General features: G+C 41.8%; 1 protein-coding gene across 1 annotated transcript in view; it reads right to left on the bottom strand.

Annotated features, from left to right (window-relative positions):
- Nucleotides 1–15,397, bottom strand: part of adamts7 (a disintegrin-like and metallopeptidase (reprolysin type) with thrombospondin type 1 motif, 7) — a 115,181-nt gene that overhangs the window by 34,735 nt on the left and 65,049 nt on the right. Inside the window, exons 16-17 of the mRNA XM_084476523.1 lie at nt 8,425–8,566; nt 556–682 (exon numbers count right to left, since the gene is read on the bottom strand). Coding sequence (XP_084332649.1) covers nt 556–682; nt 8,425–8,566 — 269 coding nt within the window. The remainder of the gene's footprint in view (nt 1–555; nt 683–8,424; nt 8,567–15,397) is intronic.

The raw sequence follows: 15,397 nt of genomic DNA on the forward strand, positions 1-15,397 counted from the left end.
TAAAGATCGGTAGAGATGGAGATATAGAGAGCAAGACAGAGAGAGAGGAACAGAGTGATATATATATATATATAGAGAGAGAGATGAGAAATGTCAGAAAATTGGCAAAGAGGGAGAGGGGTGAGGGTGTTCAAAGGAGATCCTTATTCTGGCACAATCCAAGGGGGCGTCCTTGCTGCTGTTCTCTGTTGCTCTGTTAGAATCTTTTAATGCTACCTGAAACCAGAAACCTGCAGAGATACACATTGTCCATCTCTGCACATTATTCTTCCCTGCCAGCAAAACAGAAGGGTAGGAAAAGAGGAAGTTATCTCAATGATCTATATATAAGAAGACAATGAGATATCATTCAAGGACATAATCAAATCTTTGTTTGTGTCTCTCACACACACACACACACACACACACACACACACACACACACACACACACACACACACACACACACACACACACACACACATTTTATGTTGGGGTGTTTTGTGATTTCAAGTGTTACAGGTAGGGGCAATTCTGTGGATGAAAGGCATTTATTTGCGCGTAAGGTAAACTCACATGGGGGGGCACAGTTCTTTTTGGCATCTGGTCTGTTCATCATCTGGCCGGGTGATGGCGTCACAGAAGTGCTCCTCCACTATCCCTGAGGTCCTCTCCACACAATGGACCATCTGCCGCTGGACACCTGACACACGCACGCAAAATATATACATATAAATAAATTGACAACTTATATGATGTAAGCCGAAAATGAGCTTCCCCTCTTTGAAAAACCAGCAGCCGCCACTGGAATGTAGTGACATTTTTGTTTAGTTTTGGTCATTCTAGTGTGGAGGTATGAAATAATTGCTTGTCATAAGTGAAGTGCCGTATGTGCGGCTGCATTCTGTATGACCATTTTTAAGCGACAGGGTCCCATTATGTTTCCATAGCGGATTGCTGGGGACCAAATTACATTGATCTTTTTAACTACTTATTGTTGTATTGGTTACTACAAGCTAATCCATGGTTAGGTTATATTGATGGGGATGTTTGGAGTGGTGCGCTCAAAAACATGGATAAAACCAACTAAGTACACAAGTGGATGTCAAATTGTGTTTAGCAGTGTATCAACACAGTATTAGTGGGGCTTTCATAAGAACACATTCCTCGCAACTTGGGTGCTTGTGAATAACTGATACGATATTGGAATGTAAAGTAGTTCATTAATTAATGTAAAAAAATAATGTAATTGTGTCTCCAGGAATCCACTTTCCCATCATGTGCGGCTAGTATGTGAGGCTAATAGAAATGTAGGATTCCACAAGTGACCTTATAATTAGACATTTCTTTGTGACTGTAGGTGAAAGCTGCCCATTTCATGTTATGTCAGGTTCTGGGAGATTGTGACATATGTGCCTTGAAGCCCTGTGGTAGCAGAGCCAGAACCACTATATCACTATCTGTGTTGCAACAGGGCTTTCAACGCAAGCTGAAGCCTTCACTCTGCTCGTCTGCTCGTCTAGCCATACTCATTATAGTTGGAATATGTTGAACAATAAACAGTGATTTGTAGCAGCTAAATCATATTAAATGATGACATTCCTCTTTTTATTATAGCTATTCAGGTATGCCCCAAAATGGTTGTTGATTCAGACATAAAATGTTTGAGGACCTGAGCTCCACTCCGCTGGCTAGTGGAGTGGAGTGGAGTGATGGAGAATCCATTTATTCACCCTGTAGGGGTCCTAGGGACAGCACATGGAGCCCAGGAGAGGACAAAGTAACTCAAGTAACTTACTTCATCACCATCTTGTCTTGCAGTCAAAATATGAATCATTGTGCCTTATTTTCCAGTTCTGCTAACGAGAGCACCTTCATCAAAATAAAAAGGCAAGAGGCATATCAGCGATGGAAGATATATATTTTGGGGTTATTTTCTCCTTTTATTATGTATTCGTTCTAGGGTTGCCACACTTATTAGCTTATAATTTTCCAGGGTATTTTCATAACCTTTCTGTGCACAAGGAGGTTTTTATTTAACAGTATGAACTGTCAGCAGTAGTGGTGTAAAGATACGTGTATACGCCGGCTAAATTACTTATCCTTAAATTAGTAAATGACGGAAGTGCACTATTAAGGTGATAAATCCTCATCTAGGTTTGTATAAATTACACTTTACACAGAAATCATAGACTCGTTTTCAACATGAACTGTGCTTACATTGTGTACATTAATGATCCTCATCACAGCATCCCGCTCCTATCACAGGAATCTAGAATCAACATGTCCGGGAGTTGTTCAAAATATTGTGTTTATATAACATTTTCATGCATTAAATACAGGATATATGTATGTATATATATATATATATATATATGCATATTACAGAAAATTTAATGACCATAGGTCGTAAACAAGTTTATATGAATATATACAATAACTGAATCTGAAAAATCGGATTGTTCTTTTGACGTAGAGGGTGCACTGCAACCCCCCTGAAGTCGAAGAAAATCTCCCAATTGAAATGCATTGGTTTAAATGTTTCTCTGTGTAGCACAAAAAAGTCAGAGAAACGCTCCCATTCAAAATGCATGGGTTTATATTTCTTTCTGTGTAGCATGGAAAAAGTCGGACGATCGTGCCCTGGGACACGATTCAATCGATTAATTTCTTGAGCATGAGCACAAAATCACGTGATACCAGGTTTTACAGTTAACATGTTAGCTTACACTATTGTTTTTATTAGCATGAACTTTGCTACTATTGGCAAAATAAAGATTACATGAAAGTTTACAAATCTGTTCATTTATGTGAGTAATGGCTCATACAGTGACAGATATTTCCTTAGAATGTCCACCTCCATCACATTGAAGTATCTCGTAAAAACCATTGCAACTGGCTCATCAAGTTTTCAGGTTGCATGGCTACCCAGTCTCTCAGAATGCTGAGATTGTTTGTGGCAGGCAGCCAATCATTAGATCCACCTCTCTCTACCGGCTGCAACTTGTGTCTGTCCTCTAAACAGGTGGTTTATTTTGGCACATTTGGTGGAATCTTCCTCCAGTGCCCTTCTTTTTTAAAATCTGGCTTTTTCGGCTCCTCCTTGGCTTTTTCTTGCCCTCCACAATCAACGACACTTGTTGCTTCTGTTCGCTGATTCTCTTCTGTTACCGCTCAAGAAAAGACGCAACATGGGCCAAACCAACTAAACTAATTGGGAGGGGTGAACTACCGTACATTGTATAATCCATATTATATATACTGCGATGCTGGGGCTGAAATTTCAGATGAATTAAGAACGTCTACTTTAGGAAAAAATAAAATAATAACCAAGCGGCCCAAAATACATTTGAAAGTGGACCGGCCCAACGGGAAACCTCCCAAAACGTCCCGATGGCCATCGCGGGCCTGGTACTAATGATGTTTACTGAAATATTTCTACATGCAGGGTCAACCGCATCTGTGAAACTGGGTAACATAGCTACTCAAAGAACTTGAACAACATTTTCCCACAGCATCAGATGTAGACCCTGGAGCATTTGCATCCCAGCACACTAGGTTCACTTATCATTTCATGTACAGCAGGTCACGCCAAACAGTAAACAGAAAAAATATGAGTATTGATTTTGTGACTAATTACAATACAAAAACCGCCGACCACAAATGGGGCAAAAATGCTATATAAGCCTCAATGATATTCACATGACGCAAGAGCAAAAACAAAGTTCTACACTGTTTCCACCATTGACCTCATGAACATTTCCTTCCTTCCTTATTACTGCCAATTATAATATATTATTATAAAACATATACTAACGGCAGCAGAATGGTGGCTACCACCAAGGAGTAGGAGGTGCGCTATTCTGTTCATTACCCAAGGCTCTGCTTATCCATGAGAGGCCATTGTAAAGTCAGTTATGTCTATCAATATTCAAATCGAAATGCGATGCCTTGTCAAGAGCCATATTGCTTAATATGATAAAAACAACAACTAATATTGTTCTCCCCCAGCGTATGCATCTGTACGGAGCCGCCGAAGTGACTAGAAAAAAAAAGACAAAGAAAAAAAAAAACATGTACTGGGGACAAACACTGACTATAGTTTTGCGAGACCTTGACTTTATTTTGCGAGATCTTGACTTCATTTTGCGAGATCTAGTCTGATTTGCGAGATCTTGATCCAGCCCCGCCAGACCCACACGCACATTGCACTCTGCAGGAAAAAGGAGCGACACAAACGGCGAAACACTGATCAGTGTCCCCCTCGGGAGGGGGTCGGTGGACTCGCGGAACCGGGTACACGAGGGTCTGCCACTCTCTCTCTCTCTCTCTTTCTCTCTCACTCTCATTTCGTTAAGTCCAACTCGAAAATAGTCAGAGAAACGCTCCCATTCAAAATGCATGGGTTTACATTTCGTTCTGTGTAGCATGAAAAAGCCAGAGAAATGCTCCCATTCAAAATGTAACAAATAATTTTTATTTGTCTCTGGTGGAAGACAGAGTTAACAAGGTTAACAATCTTAACTTTATTTTGCGAGATCTTGACTTTATTTTGAGAGATCTTGACTTCAGACCCACACGCACACTGCACTCTGCACGGCGAACCGCTGGTCCGTGTCCCCCTCAGGAGCGGGTCTGCGGATTCCAGCCCCGCCGGACCAACACACACACACACACACACACACACACACACACACACACACACGTGCAGCCTAACTCTAGCCCCAGGAAAGGAGCGACAGAAACGGCGAAACACTGGTCAGTGTCCCCCTCGGGAGCGGGTCGGCGGACTCGCGGACCCGGGTACACGGGGGTCCGTGGACCGTCAGACCGGGTCCGCAGACCGCCAGACCCACACACACCCGCACTCTGCAGCACGGCGAAGCGCTGACCAACATGCACTCTCACTCTAGCCCGCCCCCCCCCATCTCCAGGGCACATGTCGCCCCCGGCAGCCTCACTCACATGGACAAACACCTATCAAATTCTCGCCCTCCAACCATCTCCAAGGCACGTCCACCACCCCGATCGCCAGCCGGCCCTTTGAGCCCAAATCAAAGTCAAGATCTCACAAATCAAAGTCAAGATCTCGCAAAACAAACTCAAGCTCTCGCAAAACTATAGTCAGTGTTTGTCCCCAGTACATGTTTTTTTTTTTTCCTTCATGTCACTTCGGCGGCTCTGTACATCTGCCCTGATGAAGTCTCGACTTCAGGTGAACGACCCTGGGCCACCTGCAGCCCTATGCAACAGCAGCACCGTCATGTCCTCCACTGCACCTGGCCCACTCCTGTCAGTTCCTGTCAGCAGATCACCAAGGATGAGGCTGCCAAATCTTGCACTGCAATCCCGGACCAACACAGGGCATCATAAGGACAGCCAATAATTTGATCCTATTATATTTTGGACAACTGCAGCCGGCGGGCAAAACATCTGGCCAGGCTTTAGAATGCATGCCTGATGAATTAGCTACTCTACATCTGCCTCTATTTACTCCTAGCTGCCTGCATCAAGTCAGGGTGAGTTAGGGTGCTGTGTTGATTTGCCTGACCTACAGCACTACCTTTTGTTTTTACTAGGGCCACAGCTTTTTGGGGATCTGCTATTTTGATTGTATGATTTGATAGTAGCTTAACATGTTAGTGGCTGTGGATAAAAGTGTCTGTTGAATGCACAAGATCAGATGGTCATATTCGTATTCCAATCAATTCCCTCACATTTGGTTGTTTTTGGAGAAAAATCACGTACATTACAGTCGATGCTGCCTGTGTGTAAGATTGCAACAATCTTCCCATGATCAAACCAAATCAAAAAATTTAACGTCAAGTGTAGGAATAAATTGTTAGTATCCGTGAACATATTTATCCCAACCATAGAGCTTTAAGAGTCTGAAGCTGCTGTCTTCGGAATTCCCACTGTTGAGCCACTTCATAGGTCAGAATGTTTGTTGTTGGATCACTGCCATTTTTAAGTTATTTGCTTAAGGTTTTGGCACATTGCAATAATCAGTTGATGACCTACTTTCTATCACAGAGCAGTATCAATGAGGGTATACATAGCGTAAGCATGTAAACTGATGATATATGATATGACATAACCTATTTTCATTAGCCCCAAATGAACACTCCAGCGTATTAACAGGTTTTCATCCCATTGAAAACCTTCTGTAGAAACGTGTTTTTAACTACTTTCAGTGAACAAAACTTTTGGACATTTGGGGGATTTTGTATGGTTGTAAAAGCTTGTTCCAACTGAAAATACCAACTACCCTGCCAGGCAACAAAAGGACAGACAATTGGATCCGTAAGACATCTTCAAATGCCTCTTGCAACAGCGGAAAGTGGGTAAACCTAATTGGTCTATAGCGCTAGTCTCAAGCCTGACCGATCACCAGCATTAGCCTACTTGTCCCGGTTACAAAACCTTTATATTAAGTTAAAATTAGGCTTGCTTAGAATTGTGTTTTTATCTTTGAATTGGATAGCAGTGTGTCTACCTGTGCCTTCCAAGGATGCAAATCCCCACAAAATGAGTGATACCTGTGCTTGTCTTAATGTCCTATATTGATGCCCCTGTGAAAAGGACTTTCACCATTATGACACCATTGGTCAAAGAGTGATACAAAAAGCATTAAGCTTCTACAGCATGGTGCATTTAGTGTATACTACAAAATATTTTAGAATGATGTCATATAGAACAATAAAAAAAGTGACTTGTTTGCCCATTGGTAGACTCTATTGGACCCATAGATGTCAAGCAAAGGGCTCATTACAGTACTGCCACATCAATCCTAGAAAAAAATGTGGATGATTCATCCCACTGCTATAACATTATGCATGACATGACAGGCTCTGATCGTTTGATTAAAACATGTTATGGGAGCCATAACATGTTTTAATTAGGGCTGTCAAAATGAACGCGTTAACACGATGATTAAATGATTTTTTGTCGCCGAAACCCGCGACAAGATTTGATTGACGGGGCGACAGTTTTCCCCAAAATGGGCGGGCGCATTCACGTGGATTTGTCGCGCGAATGAGCGACAGATTTCGCAGAAGTTGAAATATTTCTACTTCTTCACGGCATTCGCGGTGAGACAGCCAATCAGCGTTCACTCTCTGTGGGTAACGTGGGTGAAGTAACGTAAAACAGCCAATCAGCGTTCACTCCCTGGGTGACGTAATGTAACAGCCAATCAGCGTTCACTCCCTGGGTGAAGTAACGTAAAACAGCCAATCACTGTTCAACCGGCTGGGCCAACCGTTCCCTGCACTCCGCAGTGAACTTGGAGGAGCTTGGAGGAGAAAGTGATTGTTGCCATTTGGGACTCCCGGAGCTCTATATATAATATTATATGATATTATATATATAATATATAAATATCTATATAATATAATATATACAATATATATAATATCACAGCACAAAGCGGTGTGCGCCTCCGGATTATATTATAAACCCATAAACGACGGGCATTGCGACGTCTCTCCCTCTTCCACAACAGGTACAGACACGCAATGGTGGTTATCTCGGCCATGGTTGATGAGACTGAATTGGCATGAATGACCGTTGGCGGGCAAAATGCTCCGCGTCAAAATTCGCCCGTGACACGTTTCAATGCACACATTATGCACGGCAACTTTCGCCTGTTCCTGCGAACAGGCGAAAATTGTGTCTTTTGGTGTGAACGCACAGTAAACAGCATGGCTGACGCCTCGTTCACACTACCTCCGTCAGTCGACGGATGGGCGAGGGCATGTCTGACATATGGGGGAGTAGTCTTTGTGGACGCAGCCTGCCGCCAATCAAATCGCTGTACACGTACAGGGGCAACACTCTCCTTGTGCTCTCCTTGCACCAGTGTTGCCCCACGTTTATCACAGCAATCGCCCAATTCTTAAATCCATTCTTAAATCCTCCGCTGCCGGCCGGCTTTTTGACATTTCCACGGCGGGTTGTATCACAAAGACCACTTCATTGGACAGAGTCCAAGTAGCGGCACACTAGTGTATTGCATAACCGCGATCTGATTGGCCGACGGACCCGTCGACGGCTAAAAGATTAATAAATAAAAGGTAAAAGGGCCACATGTTATTGTGTGAAAGTGGAGTTGTTTGTTCAAAAAGAAAAACGTTACATTCACCTATGCTGTATTTGCTAAAAAAAAAATGGCTAAGTTGCCAAAATTGTTTAGAATTAAATTATTTTTTTGGATTTGTCATAAATAAAAAACGAATGTGATATCCGCTTCTTGTCATTTATCTTTCTATTCTGAGAACATTACACAGAAAATGTGAATTTTTCAGTCATATTTAGCATTGTGATTAATCGAAATTAATTCAAGAAACCTTGTGATTAATTAGATTAAAATTTTTAATCGTTTGACAGCCCTAGTTTTAATCATAGAAGTTTAAGCTAAACAAGCAATTAGTTATTTTCCCTTACCGGCTCCACAAGAGGCACTGCACTCAGTCCACGATCCAAATTTCCAGAAGAAGTCGGACATGACAGTGGTGTTGTCCTCTGAGTACTCCTGTCTGATTGTGTACTCGTAGCGCACCCCCGGGTTGGTCTCCTGGAACAGCAGCTGGATGAGATAACATCCCCAGCGGTCAACAACAGGTGTGTATAATAAGGCTACAAACACACTACCGCCCTATTTGAACGGTCTGAACGCAAGTATGAAACGCAAAACGCAAGTAGCTTTGTGGGCGGATCTCTGGCGCTGTCACTATTATAACGGCGGATAAATGACTCTTGCGCGGGTTCCATCTCCCATCCCCTTTAAGAGCCATGAGCACATTTGAACTTGATATTTTGACAGCGCGTTTGCAGTCTCTGCTGAGACAGATGCATGAGCACATGAATTTCAAACTTCAAATGGCTCTGGCCATTTGAATTATTTGGCTATGGCCAAATAATAGGCCTAATTCGAATGGAATAGCGTGTTATTCTACAACTTCAGAATACTCGAGTCGTCATGTAAATTTCTGCAAAGAGAACTTAACACATATATGATATGTGGTCCTGTATTGTATACATTATCGTTATCGACTTGTGTTCATAATATGCATGTATCCCCCTGTTAATATACATTGCCATGGACTGTATTATGCTTTACGTGTTTAGTTTGCGTGTGTTTAAACAGATGGGTGCACACTAGTGCTGTCAAACGATTAAAATATTTAATCGCAATTAATCACACATTTTTATCTATGCTAAATGTCCCTTGATTTCTTTTTGTCCCATTATTTTTTCTCATTTTAATACTCCTCAACATGGAAAAGTGGATCGTCTTGCTTTGTGCAAATGTTTTTTTTTTTTGAGTTAAAAAAATGAACGCGAGGGGGCGCCGGGCTCTCTGCATCCGCTGTGTGCTTGGCTGACAAATGGTATTTGAGACTAGTCGTACTCCGGTGGTAAGTAAATTCACTGCGACAATAAATACAAATTACTTTTGTCCTGTCAAGAGAGCCATCTGGCAAGACTTTGTAGCTGAACTTGCCATTCAAAATATATTTTTTATCCATTACTGCTCACGGGGTTGTAGTTTGTTGGCGGCATCGACCTTGTGTGCATTGCTTCCTGATTTCCCGAGCTACGGAGTTGCCCGAGGTTCAAATGTCACAGCGTTAATCGTGCGTTAAAAAAATTAGTGCCGTTAAAAGCATGTTGCGTTAACTCGTTAATAACGCGTTAACTTTGACAGCCTTAGTGCACACATAAAGTTGAACTGCGGGCCGAACATCACCCACATTCATTTATTATTTTAAACACTCACTCGCTGTAAAATGATGTTTTCTCACAATCAAATACTCATCAATCCTAAAAGTTATGGGCTTTTACACGATGTCTGTGTCAAGAAAATATGTTTTTGCTGTACAGTGTTTACAGATGCATTGTTTTAAAGTACAACTTCTTACCGCTGTATCATCTCTTTCCCAAATAATTTAACCAACGTTATTATTTACCCTAAAACAAGATTTTGTTTTGGAAGGCTGGGATATACTTTGTTCGAGTATATTATTATTATTATTATTATTATTATTATTTTAATGCATGGCATTAACAGTGTTCATTCATGCAGCCCCTATTGAGAAAAAAATGTTTTCACAATCCATATCATCATCATAATATTTCAATTAGTTTAATCGTTTGCATGTTTGTGCTGTGTATAGCCTATATGTGTGTAAGCTTATCTTTCAGTTCCGACCTGCCATGGCACGTCAAAATAGCAACACCGACTGCGCTATCTGCTAGTGTATTTAGAGCAGGTATTTGCTGGTCAGTGGCGCGATTGCTTTTTGGATCACTAGAATAGCACCAAGTATCATTTGCGCCGGACCACGCCTCTGCTTTTCGCCGACACGCCTCTCCAGGCGCAAGTGTGCTGCGGGGGAAAATCTGCTTTACGCCGGGTGCAAACTAGCAACGATACATGCGTCGGTATAGAAAGTCAATTGCGCTGGGTGCAAGATAGGGCCCTACATCACACATTCTAAGTCACTCGTAACTAGTTTTTGTGCATAGGAATGCACAATCTTGATATCCATTTTCCGTTATTCTTCTTCCGACCAAACTTTTGCAATTAATGTGGCCAAAACTACCAAACCAATCGATTCCATTCAACATCTGGCTCAAAGGTCTAGGTCCATACATTTGGGCAATGAATTTTCGTATTTATAATCTTTATACTTTTTGAGATATTCTTCTTTAAAATACAATTTTTTACAATGGAAGTCAATGGGAGGATGGCGGAACCGTCCGCCCATTCTCTGACACTTACTACTTACAGACTTCGAAACTTGGTCAATCTTTTATTGTTTACCTTCTTTCAAAGGTTTAAGAAATCAAGACACTTGTATCTTCAATAATCTGAAAACAGAATTTCGATTACCTTTATACTTTTTTCATAATCACAGTTTAAGTTCCATGTCCGCCTTGTTTTCAGTTGGTCTCATTGATTTACGCTGAGGTTAGAGCGCGTGGACGCGCAGGCAGTGATGCCAGATTGGGCAGTTTTTGCCGCTCAATTTGACTACTTTTTACAACGTTCAGGCAGTGTTGCCAGATCGGGCAATTTTTCCCGCCCAATCTGACTACTTTTAATCACGTTAGGCTGGAAAAATTAGCATTAGGCGAGTACATTAAATTTCGGCTGGTTTTAAAAATAATTGGCGTGATTATTATAATTCTTTCTACAAAAATCAATCAATACGGCATATAGTTTCTGCAGCTAGTACCACTATAAATTCAGCTACTACTACTAGGGCTGCACAATATATCTAATTTTTATCACAATGACGATATTGGCTTCCCATGATGACACGTAGTGTTCTCACAATATTTCAAATGCGTGCTCCCCACCCACATTTTTTTTTTAAATAATGCATCCGCAAAAAAAGGAAAACCAAAAAGGAAACGAGCCCCGCCCACGCCCATTCTCAATATGAGAATGAGGAGTTGTCGTCACGGCACAGAGCCCCCCCCCCCCCCTTCCCGCCATGTTGGAAGGTACGCCCCTCCGAGTGCAGCTGAGCTTTGCGTTATTGTTGACACGGTAGCTGCTAGCAGAGGAGGTTGTTGCAATTCTGTACTGTTTTAACAATGCCTGGAAATAACTGCTGCGTTAAAAACTACTCCAATGCCTCACACTATCGTCGAGGAAACCATAAGAACAGTGGGTTACAGTTTGTCAGGTTCCCTAAATGGACAACGCACTTAAGGCTGCCCCACACTACAAGATTTTTTAATCTTATACGATTTTTGAGTCGGATGTACACCACACACATAAAGAGAATCTCAGCCGATTTGTTGCTCTCCGATCGTAAATACAAATACATGAGATTCGAACACAAGACGGAACACCACACACTATAGGACAATCTTGTCCGATAATTGCACGCTGCAGGGCCGTGGAGGTAGAACTAGAGCAACTCGCGTCAACAGTGAAAATGGATCAGCGTGTTTTGACAGCAGTGGATTCCGCGGTGCTTATGCTTACATAATATCAGAGAATATCCGCGTCAGTTCGGCCGTGGCGCAATTAATGAACTACTACTACTACTACTACTACTACTACTATTACTACTACTACCACCATTACTACTACTACTACTACAGCTAGTACCACTACTACTACTATCTTCCAGCTTTGACAGTATTACAGTTTAGCGACCAGCTTTTGTAACAATGTATTTCAGCACTTTGCTTCTTTAGGTAATGCAATTCTGTGTCGGTCAGTTTTCGATTTCAGCAGTGCACTGTAATACATTTGACCTTTCAGATTTTTCAGCAGTGCAGGGCAATACATTTGACCTTTCAGATTCTTCAGTTCAATTAATTTTACATTTCTGCATTTTAAGCAATGCTTTGCGCTTTGCTTTCAGCGGTCACTTTATTTGTTTCCAACCATTATTATTTTCTTTTATGGTGTGCATGTCTACATTGTTTACTCCATTTAGACTTTTGAACTTTGTTCAAATCCCTTCAATTGATTCAAGCCATTTAACGTTTCTTAACGTGTCTTAATCTATGTGGCTTTATTAAAACATATTTTCAACCTCACTTTGTACTACAGCACTCACCGCATTTTCTGCAGGAAATGCATTTTCTAGTATTGTCTGTGATTTTTATTTTAAGAAGCATATCTAACTACCTCCCTCATCTTACCCACAGAAAACAGATAATTGTTCAAAGGTTGTGCAATTAAGAGAAGACAAGAGACTGAAGTTGATGGTTTCTATGTTCAGTGTCTGATTTCTGTCCAACCATAACTCAACTCATCCACACTCAACTATCAATCTTTGCATTGGCTATACAACCCTCAGCTGAATTTAACTGAATTATGGTTATGGTTTTTAGCAGATGCCTTTATCCAAAGCGACGTGCAAAAAGATCATAAAGATCATAGGCATTTCTATGCACAGTAATCCCTTATGCGTAATCCCTAATTTTTTAGTTGTATTAGTTGTACTAGTGGCCCTATTATTCTCTATAGAGACCATATTTTAAAAATCACTTTAAATAAAATGATCGCACATGGCTATTCATTACTGACACAAGTTCAATACAACCTCCTCAGGGTTGGCAGTAGTGCAAGAAAATTATATAAATAAATAAAAGATTGCTCAAATAAGCAGAACCAAATACACGTGTCCAGCTGGTTCCCCTAATATAATACTAAAGTCAAAAACTGCAATATGTACAAAACTCTGCTGCCCGACTGCCTACTCACTCCCCCTCCCACTCCCATCCTCCGTCAACTTCATTGGCTTCCCATAAAACAATGCATCAATTTCAAGATCCTCCTCACCACCTACAACGCCCTAAACAACCTTGCACCCTCGTACATAACAGATCTCTTCCATCGTCACTCCCCTACTCACCGCCTACGCTCCGCTGATGCCAACCTTCTCACCCCCATCACCAAGACCAAGTAGCGCACCCTAGGGGACGGAGCCTTCACCATCGCCGCCCCTAACCTCTGGAACTCCCTCCCTCTGGCCACCCGAAACTCTGATACACTACTTTAATTCAAAAGTCAACTTAAAACCCATCTCTTCAGGACCACCTACAACATCTGACAAATCATCCTCCACCATCTTCCATCCTCTTTCTCTCTCTTAATGTGTTGTCTATTGTTGTCGTGTTGTTTATTTTCCTTTTGTTTGTATTGCTTTTTTGTAAAGTGTCTTCAAGTATTTAGAAAAGCGCTGTAAAAAAAACAATCTATTATTATTATTATTAAAGTAGTATTTCAATCTTTCAAGAGATACAGCATTGATATGCTCATTGTTACAAAGGCAGGAAGGCCAACTACATGATTATAATATACAAAGATATTCACGCTTCACTGCAGCACAGGGGATATTATTTATTGCACCTTAAGGGGAATGTTCTATTTGTATACTTCAAAATGTGCCTTGTGTGTTCATAGTTACAAATACACAATTGTATTTAAATGTTTACTTGAGTGATATGTGACTGTATTCTGTTTGCAAAAAAAAAAGTGAGCAAGGCCTTTTTTCCTTCCCCCCCCCTCTCTGTCCATGTAAATAGCTATTTAGCCTTGGCATTTTAATGAACATCTTGTTAGTATTCATATCATGTAACCATAAGTGCATTGTGAAGGTTGAGTGGTATAAAACCACCAACAAAGTAATAAGTTAGTGAGTCCATGTCTGTCTAACCTCTGAACATATGTTTGAGAGAATGAATGGTGAGGGAGAAAAAGACGGTTTTATTTTTTACCATACTTCTACTATTACAGCAGTGACAAAACATTTCACTACCAGTGACAGTGTCATAATTCCAGTAGTTTTCCACCAACAGCCATTGGCAGTAAATGGAAAGTTCTTTAATAGCCATTCTCCTCCTCTCTACCCGATGTCCTCTGACTCTTCCCCTTGCTTTTACAGACCCTGCCATGCCCATCTGCCATCTGCAATCAATTCATTCCCCTCACCTGAGCTTCCTTGTTCATCTTCCCACCTGCACCTCCTTCCCACATCAGTCTCTCCCAATACAGTATATACTTGTTAACTTCCTTTATAATAAAATTAAGCATTATCCCTTTAGGCAAGGCTGGTGTGGCGTGAAATTCAATTCATATTTCAAACTTTGGTTACAGTGACACCAGTGAGCGAGAGAAAAATATATGAAAAGTAGTTCCTGTTTACATCACCATGAATACTATTTATCATATGCCCTGGGATTGATTAATCATTCCACGAAATACAAGTTATTGCTCCATTTCAAAACATATTTCGCAAATTATGCAATTGGCTGTCAGAGTTTTATGAGCCTCTTGGTGACTTTTTACAGTCTGCTGTGTGTGAAATATTGCAGAGCCTGCTAACAGCATTGTATTACGGCACCACCGAAGTGACATGAAGAAAAAAAAAATACATGTACTGGGGACAAACACTGACAATAGTTTTGCGAGATCTTGAGTTTGTTTTGCGAGATCTCTAGTTTGATTTGCGAGATCTTGATCCAGCACCCCCAGACCCACACGCACATTGCACTCTGCATGGCAAAACGCTGGTCAGTGTCCCCCTCGGGAGCGGGTCCACGGACTCCAGCCCTGCCGGATCAACACACACACAAGCGCAGCCTAATTCTAGCCCCAGGAAAGGAGCGACACACACGGCAAAACACTGATCCATGACCCCCTTGGGAGCGGGTTCGCGGACTCCAGCCCCGCTAAACCCACACACATCCGCAATATGCACTCTGCATGGTGAAGGCTGATCCGTGTCCCCCTTGGGAGCAGGTCCGTGGACTCTATGAACTCCAGCCCCGCCAGCCCCACACACACCCGCACTCTGCACTCTGCACGGTGGAGCGCTGACCAACGCGTACTCTCACTCTAGCCCCGCCCCCCCCCCCCCACCATCTCCAGGGCACATGTCGC

This window comes from Micromesistius poutassou (assembly GCF_964030765.1).
Source record: "Micromesistius poutassou genome assembly, chromosome: 12".
Lineage (NCBI taxonomy): Eukaryota > Metazoa > Chordata > Actinopteri > Gadiformes > Gadidae > Micromesistius > Micromesistius poutassou.